The 15598-nt window shown below is 52.4% G+C and overlaps 1 protein-coding gene across 3 annotated transcripts in view; it reads right to left on the bottom strand.

Moving 5' to 3' along the window:
• The window catches only part of LOC116957677 (serine/threonine-protein kinase 33-like), a 45757-nt gene that overhangs the window by 15641 nt on the left and 14518 nt on the right, over positions 1-15598 (bottom strand). For 2 of the 3 annotated variants that reach the window (XM_076057307.1, XM_076057308.1), the window contains exons 6-11: positions 14099-14187; positions 12141-12228; positions 10018-10093; positions 7737-7849; positions 6358-6443; positions 3540-4958 (exon numbers count right to left, since the gene is read on the bottom strand). In XM_076057307.1, coding sequence (XP_075913422.1) covers positions 3540-4958; positions 6358-6443; positions 7737-7849; positions 10018-10093; positions 12141-12228; positions 14099-14187 — 1871 coding nt within the window. The remainder of the gene's footprint in view (positions 1-3539; positions 4959-6357; positions 6444-7736; positions 7850-10017; positions 10094-12140; positions 12229-14098; positions 14188-15598) is intronic. The other variant, XM_032979989.2, reaches the window with a different exon arrangement.

Raw genomic sequence — 15598 nt, 5'->3', positions numbered from 1 at the left:
TTAAACTTACTCCTGATGATATTCTGGTAAGCTTTGATGTGATTTCTCTATTCACTAAGGTTCCAGTGGACGAATCGCTTAAATTACTTGATACACTAGTAAAGAATACCGGTTTACAAAAAGATATTCCGAAACTTGCTGGCCATTGCTTAAATAACACTTACTTCTTATGGAGAGGGGATTTCTTTAAACAAAAGGAAGGAGCAGCAATGGGTTCTCCTTTATCCCCTGCTATAGCAAATTTGTACATGGAAAACTTTGAAATAAGAGCACTTGCCTCGAGCACATTAAAACCATCCTTTTGGTTTAGGTATGTGGATGACACTTTGGTTGTCTGGCCACATGGTAAAGATACACTTAATGATTTTCTAAATCATCTCAATGCACAAAACCCGGCCATCCAGTTCACCATGGAAATGGAGGTGAATAATACACTCCCATTCCTAGATATTTTGCTTGGACATGGCCTAAACGGTAAAATAACACACAGCGTTTACAGAAAGCAAACGCACACTGATGCCTATCTGAATGCAGAATCACATCATCATCCAGCTCAAAAATCCTCTCTTATCAAGACGCTCGTGCATCGGGCGAAAACAGTGTCAGATGGTGAGAGTCTAGTGAGAGAGATTAAACACATTAAAGACGCACTACGACAGAATGGCTACAATAATGCTCAAATTAACAGAGCACTGAATGCCAAATCACGATCGCAAAGCAATACTACTGAAAGCGACCAGATTGTTAAAACAATAAAAATTCCATATATCTCAGGAGTAACTGACAAATTAGCCCGCGTTTTGCAAAAGCAAAACATTACAGTAAGATTTGGTACAGTACACAAAATTCAAAAACTAGTATCTTGCACTAAAGACGCATTACCTAAACTATCAACAGAAGGTGTATATCGGATTAGTTGTTCATGTGGCAGCTGCTACATTGGGCAGACGGGACGTAACATCAGCGTAAGACTAAAAGAACATCAGAGAAATATTAAATTATCTCAAACACAACTGTCGGCAGTGGCAGAACATGCTAGTCAACAAGGACACTCAATTGATTTTGACAATGTTGCAGTGGTGTGTAAAACTAATTATTACTGGCAAAGACTAATTAGAGAATCCATTGAAATTGAGAGGAACAAGAATAACTTTAATCGCTCTGACAGCTACCGGCTCAGTGCGGCCTGGAAGCGTATTATTAAATAATACACATTACATTTTGATTTAAAGAATTACTAATCTACAACTCATTACTAATCATAACCAATGACTGATTACTAATCGATTATATAATTACATTACCCCCCCCTCCGCCTCTAATCACTGCACCTGATGAGTTAAGTGATGACGTCACTCTTCTGCTCTATATAAAACCGGGAGCAAGCGAGGGCTTTACCATTCTGGCGAATTGCCCGATGATGCTGGAAGTATTTACCAGCGAAACGTCGTACTCAAACTGTAAATGTGGATTAACTCTTCAACACACCGGTGGGCTGAAGTAGTGAATTATTTGTCTTTTGTCAACGTGACACTTTTCTTTGCTGATTGGCCGTGTCGGGTGGTGGAGGGTTACGACACATTTATAAATAAACGCGATCTAACCCAAAAACCTTTATTATGAATAAACGTCCCTACCTAAAACCTTCTGCTGCTAGACCCCCTAGATTCTATGGTCTCCCCAAGATTCATAAAGAAGGCACTCCACTACGACCCATCGTATCCACGATCAACTCCCCTACCTATAAGCTAGCATGTTTTCTGTCAGATACCTTGCTACCCTTCACTGGCAAGACCTCCTCAGCAGTACTTAACTCAGCCCAATTGGTCTCTATGGTCAAAGACGTTGTACTGTCCCCTGACAATATCCTTGTCAGCTTCGATGTGGTCTCCCTGTTCACCAAGGTCCCGGTACCTGATACCATTGAAATAATTGAAAATTTGGAACATGGACTAGACCCCGATACACCTGCGCTGGTTAGACACTGCCTCACCAATACATACTTTACTTGGAATGGCACCTTCTACAAACAAAATGAGGGTACCCCCATGGGTTCTCCCTTATCACCAGTGATAGCCAAAGATTTCATGGAGAAATTTGAATCAGATGCCATCCAGACTTCCTGTGGAAGAGATATGTGGATGACACTTTCATCATTTGGCCACATGGCCTCCCAGCTTTGAACCTTTTCCTACACCACATCAATTCCAGACATCCCGCCATCAAATTCACCATGGAAGTGGAGAAAGATGGCAAGCTACCATTCTTGGATGTTCTGTTTGAGAGGAGACCTGATGGCTCATTGGGGCATTCTGTCTAAAGGAAACCCACCCACACAGATTCCTACTTGAAGCCTGATTCCCACCACCACCCAGCTCAATAGTATTCTCTCATCAAAACGTTATACCACAGGTCTCATTGCATTTCGGACCAACACCACCTGACCAGTGAATTAAAACATGTACACCTGGCCCTCAAGAGAAACGGATACTCTGACCGTACCATCCGCCAAGCTGTTTCTCCCTCCATACAGAAACAACCACTTGATACTCCGGTCAAAACCATCACACTACCATATATAGCAGGCATTACTAAAAAGATCTCCAAAATTCTAAACAAACACAAGATCCTGGTCCGGTTCAATACAGTACACAAAATTCGTGACCTGATCCCATCCGTGAAGGATGTCATGCCTGACTTACAGTACCCCGGGGTTTACAAATTGAGCTGCACTTGTGGTGATTGCTATATCGGGGAGATGAAGCGACATGTCTCTGACCGAATTCGCGAGCACAAATCAGATTTGAAACACGGCAGAACGAATTCTTCTGCCGTGGCTGACCACTGTTACAACGCTGTGGGTGATCACGATATAGTGTTCTCCGATACCAAGGTCCTTTGCAAACCTATAGGTTATCATTAGAGATTTGTCCACGAGGCAATTCAGATTTACAAACACAGACACAATTTCAACCGAGATGGTGGTTTCAAATTAAGCAATCATTGGAAAGATGTTCTAAATCATACCAAACATTCAACTAATTTCAATGGTACAGTATATTTATCCAAGTAGTGATATACCAAACTTTCACAGCAGCTTATTTCCCTTCAAAACAACGTTTGTAAACTCCCCTCCCCCTCCCCGTGTTAGGTGCTCTATCAGCACTTCATGCTAATTCCTTTGTCAAAGCATTTGGTTTCCTCCCACACAGCTTATAGGACGCGACCTGGCTTGACTTTCTTAATTCCAACGCTGTCTTCGTGACAGCACGGTCCCTTCACCTGATGAAGGCCACTTGTGTTGTGGCCGAAACGTCGTGATTTTTGTTGTTTTATTTTTTGCCTATGTGACTTTACCGAATAGAACCAAAGAGTAAAGATAAAATAAAGCGTGTTATTTATTTAATTTCATCGCTACGTGACTATACGTAGGTATAAGATAAAATAAAGTGTGTTATTTATTTTAATTCATCACCGAAGCGTATGGATTCCTGCAGTCACGAAAGCTTCAAATCAAAGTAATCTAAATGCTGTCTCACCTTCCTAGCTGGTGATGTTGTTGCTGCTGCTGCTGCTGTACCTGGGTGAGACTCAGCGGCGGTGAGAGGCGTGGACGGAGACTCGTCTCCCGTCACCGTGGTATAGATTCCCGAATCTGAACCAACGCCAACGCTACTACCGCCACCACCACCGCCACCATTCACAGGCGTGACATCAGCACCACCGCCGCCACCACCACCACAACCCACACTAACACCACCACCATTCACACCCCTTAGGCCACCACCACCACTGACACCACCGATAACACTGCCACCACCACCACCGCCACCACCATTCACAGGCGTGACATCAGCACCACCGCCGCCACCACCACCACAACCCACACTAACACCACCACCACCACCACCGTTCACACCCCTCAAGCCACCGGCACGACCACCACCGCCGTCACAACCTCCACCATTCACACCCATGACATCAGCACCACCACCTCCACAACCTCCAGCCGCACCACCACCACCACCACTACCGCCGCTTCCACCGCCGTCACTGGCCTGGCCGTGGCACCTGCCAGCGGACGCCGGTCTCGATTTGCCCGTCGGCGAGCTCCTCCCCACGCTCCCCGTCCCGCTGCAGCTTGCCGAGCCACAGCTGCCGGCACTGTCGATGTTACTGCTGCACCTACTGCTGTCAATGTGACTTCTGCTACTACTACTGCTGTCAATGTGACTTCTGCTACTACTGCTGCTGTCGATGTGACTCCTACTACTACTGCTGTCAATGTGACTGCTGCACCTACTGCTGTCGATGTGACTGCTACTACTGCTGCCGATGTAACTGCTGCCCCTACTGCTGTCAATGTGACTGCTGCTGCTACTGCTGCTGTCGATGTGACTGCTGCACCTACTGCTGTCGATGTGACTGCTGCCCCTACTGCTGTCAATGTGACTGCTGCTGCTACTACTGCTGTCGATGTGACTGCTGCTACCACTGCTGCCGATGTGACTGCTGCTGCTACTACTGCCGATGTGACTGCTGCACCTACTGCTGCTCCCGATGCGACTGCTGCTACTGCTGCTGCTGCCGATGTGGATACTGCTGCTCTTGCCGGCGACGCCGCTGTCGCTGCGCCTGTCGGTATTTCTGCCGGCGTTGCCGCCGCCGCTGCCGTCGCCGTCGAAACCGCCGCTCCTGCCGCCGATGGCATTGCCGCCGCTCCTGCCGCCGCCGCCGCCGCCGCGCTTTGCCCGGTCGCGCCGCTTCTCGTCGTCACTGCCGTCCCCCCCTCCTCTGCTCCCGCGGTCGCCGTCATCGCCGCCTTGGTGGTGGTGGTGGTACCGGATGGGAAGCGGTGAGGTCGTCGAGGGCGAACGGGGCGAGTCGCCGGGCTCGTCGAGGAAGAGCCGCATCATCTCGAGGACGTTGTGACGGTGGGCGCTGCCCGTCGCCTCACCCTGAGCCACGCAACCCACAGGGGGGGGGGGGGCGCGGTGAGACTCACTCCCTCTCTCTCTCCCCCCACTCCCCCTCCGCCCGCCACCATCCCTGTGGGAACGCAGCGAGGGGGTTGCGGTATGAGCCAGCCAGAGACACGGAGAGGTTTTTGTGGTTTTGCGGTGGGTTCGTCACGGGTAGGGCTAGAGTGAGTCAGGGTTAGGGTGAGTCAGGGTTAGGGGTTAGGGTGAGTCAGGGTTAGGGTGAGTCAGAGTTAGGGTGAGTCAGGGTTGGGGGTTAGGGTGAGTCAGGGTTAGGGTGAGTCAGGGTTAGGGAGAGTCAGGGTTAGGGTGAGTCAGGGTTAGGGGTTAGGGTGAGTCAGGGTTAGCGTGAGTCAGGGTTAGGGGTTAGGGTGAGTCAGGGTTAGGGTGAGTCAGGGTTAGGGTGAGTCAGGGTTAGGGGTTAGGGTGAGTCAGGGTTAGGGTGAGTCAGGGTTAAGGTGAGTCAGGGTTAGGGTGAGTCAGGGTTAGGGTGAGTCAGGGTTAGGGGTTAGGGTGAGTCAGGGTTAGGGTGAGTCAGGGTCAGGGTGAGTCAGGGTCAGGGAGAGTTAGGGTCAGGGCGAGTCAGGGTTAGGGTGAGTCAGGGTGAGTCAGGGTTAGGGTGAGTCAGGGTTACGGTGAGTCAGGGTCAGGGTGAGTCAGGGTTAGGGAGAGTCAGGGTTAGGGTGAGTCGGGGTTAGGGTGAGTCAGGGTTAGGGTGAGTCAGGGTTAGGGTGAGTCAGGGTTAGGGAGAGTCAGGGTTAGGGTGAGTCAGGGTTAGGGTGAGTCAGGGTTAGTGTGGGTCAGGGTTAGGGTGAGTCAGGGTTAGGGTGAGTCAGGGTTAGCGTGAGTCAGGGTTAGGGTGAGTCAGGGTTAGGGTGAGTCAGGGTCAGGGTTAGGGTGAGTCAGGGTTAGGGTGAGTCAGGGTTAGGGTGAGTCAGTGTCAAGGTGAGTCAGGGTTAGGGTGAGTCAGGGTTAGGGTGAGTCAGGGTCAGGGTGAGTCAGGGTTAGGGTGAGTCAGGGTTAGGGTGAGTCAGGGTTAGGGTGAGTCAGGGTTAGGGTGAGTCAGGGTTACGGTGAGTCAGGGTTAGGGTGAGTCAGGGTTAGGGTGAGTCAGGGTTAGGGAGAGTCAGGGTTAGGGAGAGTCAGGGTTAGGGTGAGTCAGGGTTAGGGTGAGTCAGGGTTAGTGTGAGTCAGGGTGAGTCAGACTTAGGGTGAGTCAGGGTTAGTGTGAGTCAGGGTTAGGGTGACTCAGGGTCAGGGTGAGTCAGGGTCAGGGTGAGTCAGGGTTAGGCTGAGTCAGGGTTAGGCTGAGTCAGGGTTAGGGTGAGTCAGGGAGGGGGGTGACGGAGGGAGCTGAGAGTGAGGGAGGCTGAGTCACCGTGATCCAGTGGTGGTCGAGGAGCTCCCTCGCGGTGAGCCGGTGGGCTGGGTCCACCTTGAGAAGGCCCTGCACAGCATCCTTGGCTGAGCCGCGCAAACAAAGACAAAGATCCCCGCGTAGCCTTAACAGACTGTGTGGGGCAGGTGCTGTGAGCGAGCGACACCTGTGAAGGCCGGCACGGTGAGACACAAGGAGGGTGGGCGGCCAACGCCACGCCCGACCACCTTTGTCTCCCCAGCGGTGGCAATGCTGGTGGCGGTGGTGGGTGGTGGCAGCAGTGGCGGTGGTGGGTGGTGGTGGGTGGTGGTATTGGTGGTGGTGGGTGGTGGTACTGCTGGTGGTGGGTGGTGGTACTGGTGGTTGTGGTACTGGTGGTGGTGGTGACGGTGGGTGGTGGTGGTGATGATGGTGGTGGTGGTGATGGTGGTGATGGTGGTGGTGGTACTGGTGATGGTGGTGGTGGAGGTGGGTGGTGGTGGGAGTGGGTGGTGATGGTGGTGGTGGTACTGGTGGGCGGTGATACTGGTGGGCGGTAGTACTGGTGGTGATGGGACTGGTGGTGATGGGACTGGTGGTGATGGTACTGGTGGTGGTGGGTAGTGGTACTGGTGGTGGTGGTAATGGTGGTGATCGTACAGGTGGTGGTGGGTAGTGGTACTGGTGGTGATGGTACAGGTGGTGGTGGGTAGTGGTACTGGTGGTGGTGGTAATGGTGGTGGGTGGTGGTTGTACTGCTGGTGGTGGTACTGGTGGTCGGTGGCACTGGTGGTGATGGTACTGGTGGTAGTGTGTGCTTGTACTGCTGGTGGTGGTACTGGTGGTGCTGGTGCTGGTAGTGGCGGTGGGGGGGTGATGGTACTGGTGGGTGGTGGTTGTACTGCTGGTGGTGGCACCGGTGGGCGGTGATATTGGTGGGCGGTAGTACTGGTGGTGATGGGACTGGTGGTGATGGAACTGGTCGTGATGGTACAGGTGGTAGTGGGTAGTGGTACTGGTGGTGGTGGTGGTGGTAATGGTGATGGGTGGTGGTTGTACTGCTGGTGGTGGTACTGGTGGTTGGTGGCACTGGTGGTGATGGTACTGGTGGTAGTGTGTGCTTGTACTGCTGGTGGTGGTACTGGTGGTGGTGCTGGTAGTGGCGGTGGGGGGGTGATGGTACTGGTGGGTGGTGGCTGTACTGCTGGTGGTGGTACCGGTGGGCGGTGGTACTGGTGGGCGGTGATACTGGTGGGCGGTAGTACTGGTGGTGATGGGACTGGTGGTGATGGGACTGGTGGCGCTGGTGGGCGGTGGCGCTGGTGGGCGGTGGCGCTGGTGGGCGGTGGCGCTGGTGGGCGGCGGCAGCGGTGGGTGGGTGGGCGTTGAACCGGCCTCACCGGCGTCGCTGACCGAGCCCCACGGTGGCCCCGAGAAGCTGAGCTGGCCCAAGCACACGGAGTGGCACAGCTCCTCCCGGCTGTCGCCCTTGAAGGGCGCGTCGCCACACAGCCTGGCGTCGGGGCCGGGGCAAGCGGTTGGCATCGCGGCGTTGCAGCACGGCAGTGCGATGCGTGGTGGTGGTGGTGGTGGTGGTTGTGGTGGTGGCAGTGGTGGTTGTGGTTGTGATTGATGTGTGTGCGCGTTGAGCCACCGTACGTAGGCAACCGCGCTAATCGGAGGTGCAGGGACGGGACGGACAAACTAACGCAAGACAAAATGCAGATCTGAAGAAATTCGTTTTCAAAGTAGTATAGAGGTGTAGTGTATAGTGAGGTGTACAACAGTGTAATGGAAAGTAGTGTATAATAGTGCAGTGTATAGTGTCTGTACTGAAAGGGTGATCTCCATACTATAGACAACAACCGCCATTTGCCACTAAGTGGCGGTGACGTCACCACGACGCTTGTGCCAGGGCTATGTGCACCTTGAGGCCACGTGAAGTGTCGAACGCCCGCTGGCAGGAGGTCACGGGGCAGACCCAGCAGGTGCCACGGGTCGACTGACTGAGATGACCGAGACGGCTGGCTGATGCACCACCTGTGCCCCCTACTGTGCCAACTTGCTGTGCTTTAGCCACCCGGCGCTCCGCTCGTTGTTGTGAGCGTCGCTCCTCCGCCCTCCATTGTTGTTGGAGGGCGACTGCCTCCAACTGCCCAGCAGCGTCTTTCACGAGCCTCCTCCACAGAGGCCGATCTTGACACCGCTGGTATCAGTCATCGGCAAGTCCACTCAGCTCCACATCCTCCTGTACCACATCACTCCATCTCTTATCTAGCCCGTGCCTCCTGTACCACATCACTCCATCTCTGCACTAGCCCCGTGCCTCCTGTACCACATCACTCCATCTCTTCTCTAGCCCCGTGCCTCCTGTACCGCATAACTCCATCTCTTCTCTAGCCCCGTGCCTCCTGTACCACATCACTGAATCTCTGCTCTAGCCCGTGCCTCCTGTACCACATCACTCCATCTCTGCACTAGCCCCGTGCCTCCTGTACCACATCACTCCATCTCTTCTCTAGCCCCGTGCCTCCTGTACCGCATAACTCCATCTCTTCTCTAGCCCCGTGCCTCCTGTACCACATCACTGAATCTCTGCTCTAGCCCCATGCCTCCTGCACCACATCACTCCATATCTTCTCTAGCCCCGTGCCTCCTGTACAACATCCCTCCATCTCTTCTCTAGCCCCGTGCCTCCTGTACCACATCACTCCATCTCTTCTCTAGCCCCGTGCCTCCTATACCACATCACTCCATCTCTTCTCTAGCCCCGTGCCTCCTGTACCACATCACTCCATCTCCTCGCTAGCCCCGTGCCTCCTGTACCACATCACTCCATCTCTTCTCTAGCCCCGTGCCTCCTGTACCACATTACTCCATCTCTTCTCTAGCCCCGTGCCTCCTGTACCACATCACTCCATCTCTTCACTAGCCCCGTGCCTCCTGTACCACATCACTCCATCTCATCTCTAGCCCGTGCCTCCTGTACCACATCACTGAATCTCTTCTCTAGCCCCATGCCTCCTGTACCACATCACTCCATCTCTTCTCTAGCCCTGTGCCTCCTTTACCACATCACTCCATCTCTTCTCTAGCCCGTGCCTTCTGTACCACATCACTCAATCTCTTCACTAGCCCCGTGCCTCCTGTACCACATCACTCCATCTCTTCTCTAGCCCCGTGCCCCCTGTACCACATCACTCCATCTCTTCTCTAGCCCTGTGCCCCCTGTACCACATCACTCCATCTCTTCTCTAGCCCCCGTGCCTCCTGTACCACATCACTCCATCTCTTCTCTAGCCCCGTGCCTCCTGTACCACGTCACTCCATCTCTTCACTAGCCCCGTGCCTCCTGTACCACATCACTCCATCTCTTCTCTAGCCCTGTGCCCCCTGTACCACATCACTCCATCTCTTCTCTAGCCGCGTGACTCCTGTACTACGTCACTCCATCTCTTCTCTAGCCCCGTGCCTCCTGTACCACATCACTCCATCTCTTCTCTAGCCCCGTGCCTCCTGTACCACATCACTCCATCTCTTCTCTAGACCACCACAGCAGCACCTGCGTGACCAGGGTTAGACCGACGGCGCACCTCAGTAGCTGAATGCGAGACGCAGCGAAAGGCTCAGTGGGAGCCGGCACCGTGCCACCTCTAGGCCGCAACGCACGCAGAGACTCACAGGGTGAACGCGATGACGCCGATGCTCCATAGGTCGCACTGCTGACTGTAGTCGTGGTCTAGGAGCACTTCCGGAGCTGGAGACGCAAAGACAAAGACCCCCACCCACACCGCGTAGCCTTAACGGACTGCTGGGGCAAGTGCCGTTAGCGAGTAGCACACGGGTACACGCACACACGTACACACACAGGCGCGCAAACATTCCCCGTGTAGCCCTAACAGACTGTAGGGGGCGCAAGCGCCGTTAGCTAGCGCCTGCGAAGGCCGGCACGGCGCACGAAGGGGGGCGGGGTGGGTGGCCAGCACCACGCCCCCGGCCGCCTTTGTCTCCCCCCCAGTGGCGACGTTCACTACACACACAGCGCCAGGTACTCGTTTGAGGCTGCGTCGACCTAGGCCCGCCGAACTTGTCCGAATATAATAATTATTATAAAATTAAATTTTACCTTTCTCCTGTAGTGCCCCCATTTCCCCATTAGATGGCGCACTTCGGCCGGGAGTTACGGCGTGTTTTTCTGTATCGTTCACGTTCGTGCAATTCGTTAAATTGCCTTGCGTATAAATGCTTTGCCGCCTGTTAAAGGCCAAATCCTCTCGCGTAATGATTTTTTTAACACGTCATTTATACTTAGTTCACACAAACACTCCGTCCATCCGTTACTGGCCCGGCCCCTCTGTCAAATTTTAGAACCCATTTATGGCCCGCGAGTCAAAAAAATTTGCCCACCCCTGACCGAGGCTGTCAGGCGACAGGCAGATTTGACGGTCCAACGGACGTGCCGGGGCTTCCGTAACGGAGGTGCGCCCTCCATCTATTCGACGCGCGTGTCCCTTCAGCTCATTTTTGTTCCCTTCCCCGCACTCTGCGTGCTCCCACCGTTTGTCACGCGCTTTTTATTAACTCTTGCCTGTCGTCGTTGCTGTCGCATCCTCAAATCCAACCCCCTTCCCAACGTGGTGTCGGCTGCAAACTCGGTATACGTATGTCACACTGATGACGACGCTATGTTCCATCGTAAAAAAAAAAAAAAAAAATTACGTGCGTCATGTTTTGGCTTGCGTCTAAATTGTCCACGGGTAAACTGACGTTGGCTGCCATTGGCCACGGTCATCATTGTCATCATCATCGTCGTCGTCATCACCCTTACGTGGTGGCGAGCTTCGGGGCCGTTCCCTGGAGTTCGTGGAGCACTTCCATTACAAGTACGGTACATTTCGTTAAAGCGTGTTTGTTTAAGAAGAGCTTTTTAAAAAAAATATTATTACTTATTTTTCGATTTAAAGCTTTCGTGACTGCAATGATTCATCTTCTTTGGTTCTTTCGGTAAAGTCACGTAGAATGATAATAAAATAATAAATTGATAAAATAAAATAACACAATAATATTCTCACGACGTTTCGGCCACAACACAAGCGGCCTTCATCAGGTGAAGGGGGCGAGACTGTCTGGTAGGACAGCGCTGGAGTGAAAGAGCCACGTTCAGATACGGCCTTTAAGCTGTGTGAGAGGAACAAAGCGCCTTGACAAAGGAATTAGCATAGAATTTAGCATTGAAATGGCTGAATGATTAGCTTGTGACTGGTCACAGAAATAGCTATGTTAAAAGTTAAAGTATACACACCCGCAGAGGCACCCATGCTAATCCCTTTAACAATGGGTGCCTCTGCGGGTGTGTATACTTTAACTTTTAACATAGCTATTTCTGTGACCAGTCACAAGCTAATCATTCAGCCATTTCAATGCTAAATTCTATGCTAATTCCTTTGTCAAGGCGCTTTGTTCCTCTCACACAGCTTAAAGGCCGTATCTGAACGTGGCTCTTTCACTCCAGCGCTGTCCTACCAGACAGTCTTGCCCCCTTCACCTGATGAAGGCCGCTTGTGTTGTGGCCGAAACGTCATGAGAATATTATTGTGTTATTTTATTTGATCAATTTATTATTTTATTATCATTCTACGTGACTTTACCGAAAGAACCAAAGAAGATTATTACTTATTATTTTCGTATCTCGTTCGCCGCCGTAACCCGCCAAACCCCCGCCTCGACGTGCGTGTGAACGAGAGCTTCGTAGCCCTTCTGGTTTCTCCCGCGGCTGCAGATTCGCGATCGCGAGCGCCCCGTACCCATGTAGAGGGGAGTTCCGCACGTCGCCTGCAGCAGCGCCTCACTCCCCACTCCCCCCACCTCCACCGAGAGACCAAAGTCAGTCACCTGCACGACCGAGGGGTAACGCATCAGGGGGAAGAGGGGGTGGGGGGGGGGGGAGAGGAGGAGGAGCGAGGAGGTGGCCCGACACACAGGCAGCTGTGATTAGAGGATCGCCATCATCGTCATCATCTCGGTTGTCGTCGTCGTCGTCATCATATCGCAGTCATCATTATCATCATCGTCATCATCATCGCCGTCGTTGTTGTCATCGTCATCATCGTCATCATCATTGTCATCATCATCATCGTCATCCTCATTGTCATCATCATTGTCATCATCATCACTGTTATCATTGTTATCGTCATCATCGTCATCCTCATTGTCATCATCGTCATCATCGTCATTGTCATCATCATTGTCATCATCGTCATCCTCATTGTCATCATCATTGTCATCATCATCATCACTGTTACCATTGTTATCATCGTCATCATCGTCATCATCATCATCATTGTCATCATCATCATCATCATCGTCATCCTCATTGTCATTATCATCATTGTCATCATCACTGTTATCATTGTTATCGTCATCATCGTCATCCTCATTGTCATCATCGTCATCATCGTCATTGTCATCATCATTGTCATCATCGTCATCCTCATTGTCATCATCATTGTCATCATCATCACTGTTACCATTGTTATCATCGTCATCATCATCATAGTCGTCATCATCATCATCATTGTCATCATCATCATTGTCATCGTCATCCTCATTGTCATCATCATTGTCATCATCATCACTGTTATCATTGTTATCATTGTCATCATCGTCATCATCGTCATCGTCATCATTGTCATCATCATCGTCATCATTGTCATCATCATCGTCATCATCATTGTCATCATCATTGTCATCGTCACCATCATTATCATTGCCACCACCACCTACTCATTCATTCACCCACCACCCCGTGGTCGTGTGGTTCCTGTAGGTTCTATATGGGTGTCTATGGTTTTATATGGATCTCTGTGGGTCTCTATGAGTATGGCTATCTATGGGTCTCTGTGTCTCTACGAGTATGGATCTCTGTGGGTCTCTATGAGTATGGCTATCTATGGGTCTCTGTGGGTCTCTGTGTCTCTACGAGTATGGATCTCTGTAGGTCTCTATGAGTATAGCTACCTATGGGTCTCTGTGGGTCTCTATAAATATTCATTTCTATGGGTCTCTGTGCGTTTCTATCAGTATGGGTCTCTATGAGAAATGGATCTCTATGGGTCTCTGTGGGTCTCGATTAGTATGGGTCTCTATGGGTCTCTGTGGGTCTCGATTAGTATGGGGCTCTATGGGTCTCTGTGGGTCTCCATGTCTCTACGAGTATGGATCTCTGTGGGTCTCTGAGTATGGGTATCTATGGGTTTCTGTGGGTTCTCGATGAGTATGGGTCTCTATGGGTCTCTGTGGGTTCCTGTGGGTCTCTGTGAGTCTCTATGAGTATGGATCTCTATGGACCTCTATGGGTATCTGTGGTTCTATATAAGTATAGGTCTCTGTGGGTCTCTATGAGTATGGGTCCCTATGGGTCTCTGTGGGTCTCCGTGAGTATGGGTCTCTGTGGGTCTCCGTGAGTAACGGTCTCTGTGGGTCTCTGTAGGTATCTGTGAGTATGGGTTTCTGTGGATCTCTGTGGGTCTCTGTAGGTATGTGTGAGTATGGGTCTCTGTGGATCTCTGTGGGTCCCGATGAGTATGGGTCTCTGTAGGTATCTGTGAGTATGGGTCTCTCTAGATCTCTGTGGGTGACTGTGAGTATGGGTCTCTGTAAGTATCTGTGAGTATGGGTCTCTGTGGGTCTCTGTAGGTATCTGTGAGTACGGGTGCCCTATGGGTCTCTGTGGGTTTCACTCGGTCAAACCAAACGAACTCACCCGCACGTCAAACCTCATCTCGTTTGCCCCGTCCACTCCTCCGGCCTTCACCAGGATGTTCTCCAGCTTGAGGTCACGGTGGACGATGTCTGCCAACGGTGAATTGGTCCGAGAGAGACAGGGAGAGAGAGAGAGGATTTGGCCTCTCGAGAACCGAGTGGGAGAGCCGTGCTGGTGCAACGTATCTCCTCCGTGCGTGCCTGTATCTTGGTGTCTTTGTGTCCGCGTCGGTGTGTGTGTGTGCCAGTGTGTGCGTGTTAGTGTGTCAGTGTCTGTCTGTCAGTGCGGGAAACATTTAGGCTGGCCTGCCTACGATCAATCCTGGGTTTAACCAGGCTGGATTGTGTGAGGAGCTCACAAATCCTCGAAAGATCTGGGCAAGGTCCCATCGGTGAGCTCCTCCGGCAGGCAAGGCTGCGTTGGCTGGGCCATGTAGCCCGCATGCCCAGCCACCGCATGCCGAAACAGCTTTTGTTCGGCCGGATTGAGGGGGCAAAGCGGGCGCCGCACGGGCTAGAGAAGAGATGGAGTCATGTGGTACAGGAGGACGTGGAGCTGAGTAGACTTGCCGATGACTGGTACCGGCGGTGTCAAGATCGGCCTCTGTGGAGGAGGCTCGTGAAGGACGCTACTGGGCAGTTGGAGGTAGTCGCCCTCCAACAACAACGGAAGGCGAAGGAGCGACGCTCACAACAACGAGCTGAGCGCCGGGTGGCCAAAGCACAGCAAGTTGGCACAGTAGGGGGCACAGGTGGTGCATCAGCCAGTCATCTCAGTCAGTCGACCCGTGGCACCTGCTGGGTCTGCCCCGTGACCTCCTGCCAGCGGGCGTTCGACACTTCACGTGGCCTCAGGGTGCACATAGCCTGGCACAAGCATCGTGGTGACGTCACCGCCACTTAGTGGCAAATGGCGGTTGTCGTGTGTGTGGGGAGCGGTAGTGCAGCGGTTAGCGCTACGAACCCAGCGACCGAAGTTCGATTCCCGCTCACGGCCAACACCACCAGTGACGATTATCAGTGCGTGTCAGCGTGTGCGTGTCAGCGCGTGTCAGCACGTGCGTGTCAGTGCGTGCGTGTCATTGTGTGCGTGTCAGTGTGTATCATTGTGTGCGTGTCATTGTGTGTGTGTCAGCGCGTGTGTGTCAGTGCGTGCGTGTCATTGTGTGTGTGTCAGCGCGTGTCATTGTGTGTGTGTCAGCGCGTGCGTGTCAGTGCGTGCGTGTCATTGTGTGTGTCAGTGTGTGCGTGTCAGTGCGTGCGTGTCATTGTGTGTGTGTCAGTGCGTGTCTATGTGTGTGTGTCAGTGTGTGCGTGTCAGTGCGTGCGTGTCATTGTGTGTGTGTCAGTGCGTGTCAGTGCGTGTGTGTCAGCGCGTGCGTGTCAGTGCGTGTCTATGTGTGTGTGTCAGTGCGTGCGTGTCATTGTGTGCGTGTCAGTGCGTGTCAGCGCGTGCGTGTCAGTGCGTGTCTATGTGTGTGTGTCAGTGTGTGCGTGTCAT

This window comes from Petromyzon marinus, chromosome 80, assembly GCF_048934315.1.
Source record: "Petromyzon marinus isolate PM22_M1 ecotype Great Lakes invasive population chromosome 80, UKy_Petmar_22M1.pri1.0, whole genome shotgun sequence".
Classification (NCBI taxonomy): domain Eukaryota; kingdom Metazoa; phylum Chordata; class Hyperoartia; order Petromyzontiformes; family Petromyzontidae; genus Petromyzon; species Petromyzon marinus.
The sequence above is the reverse complement of the archived record's forward strand: the minus strand, read 5'-3'. Positions and strand labels throughout refer to the sequence as shown.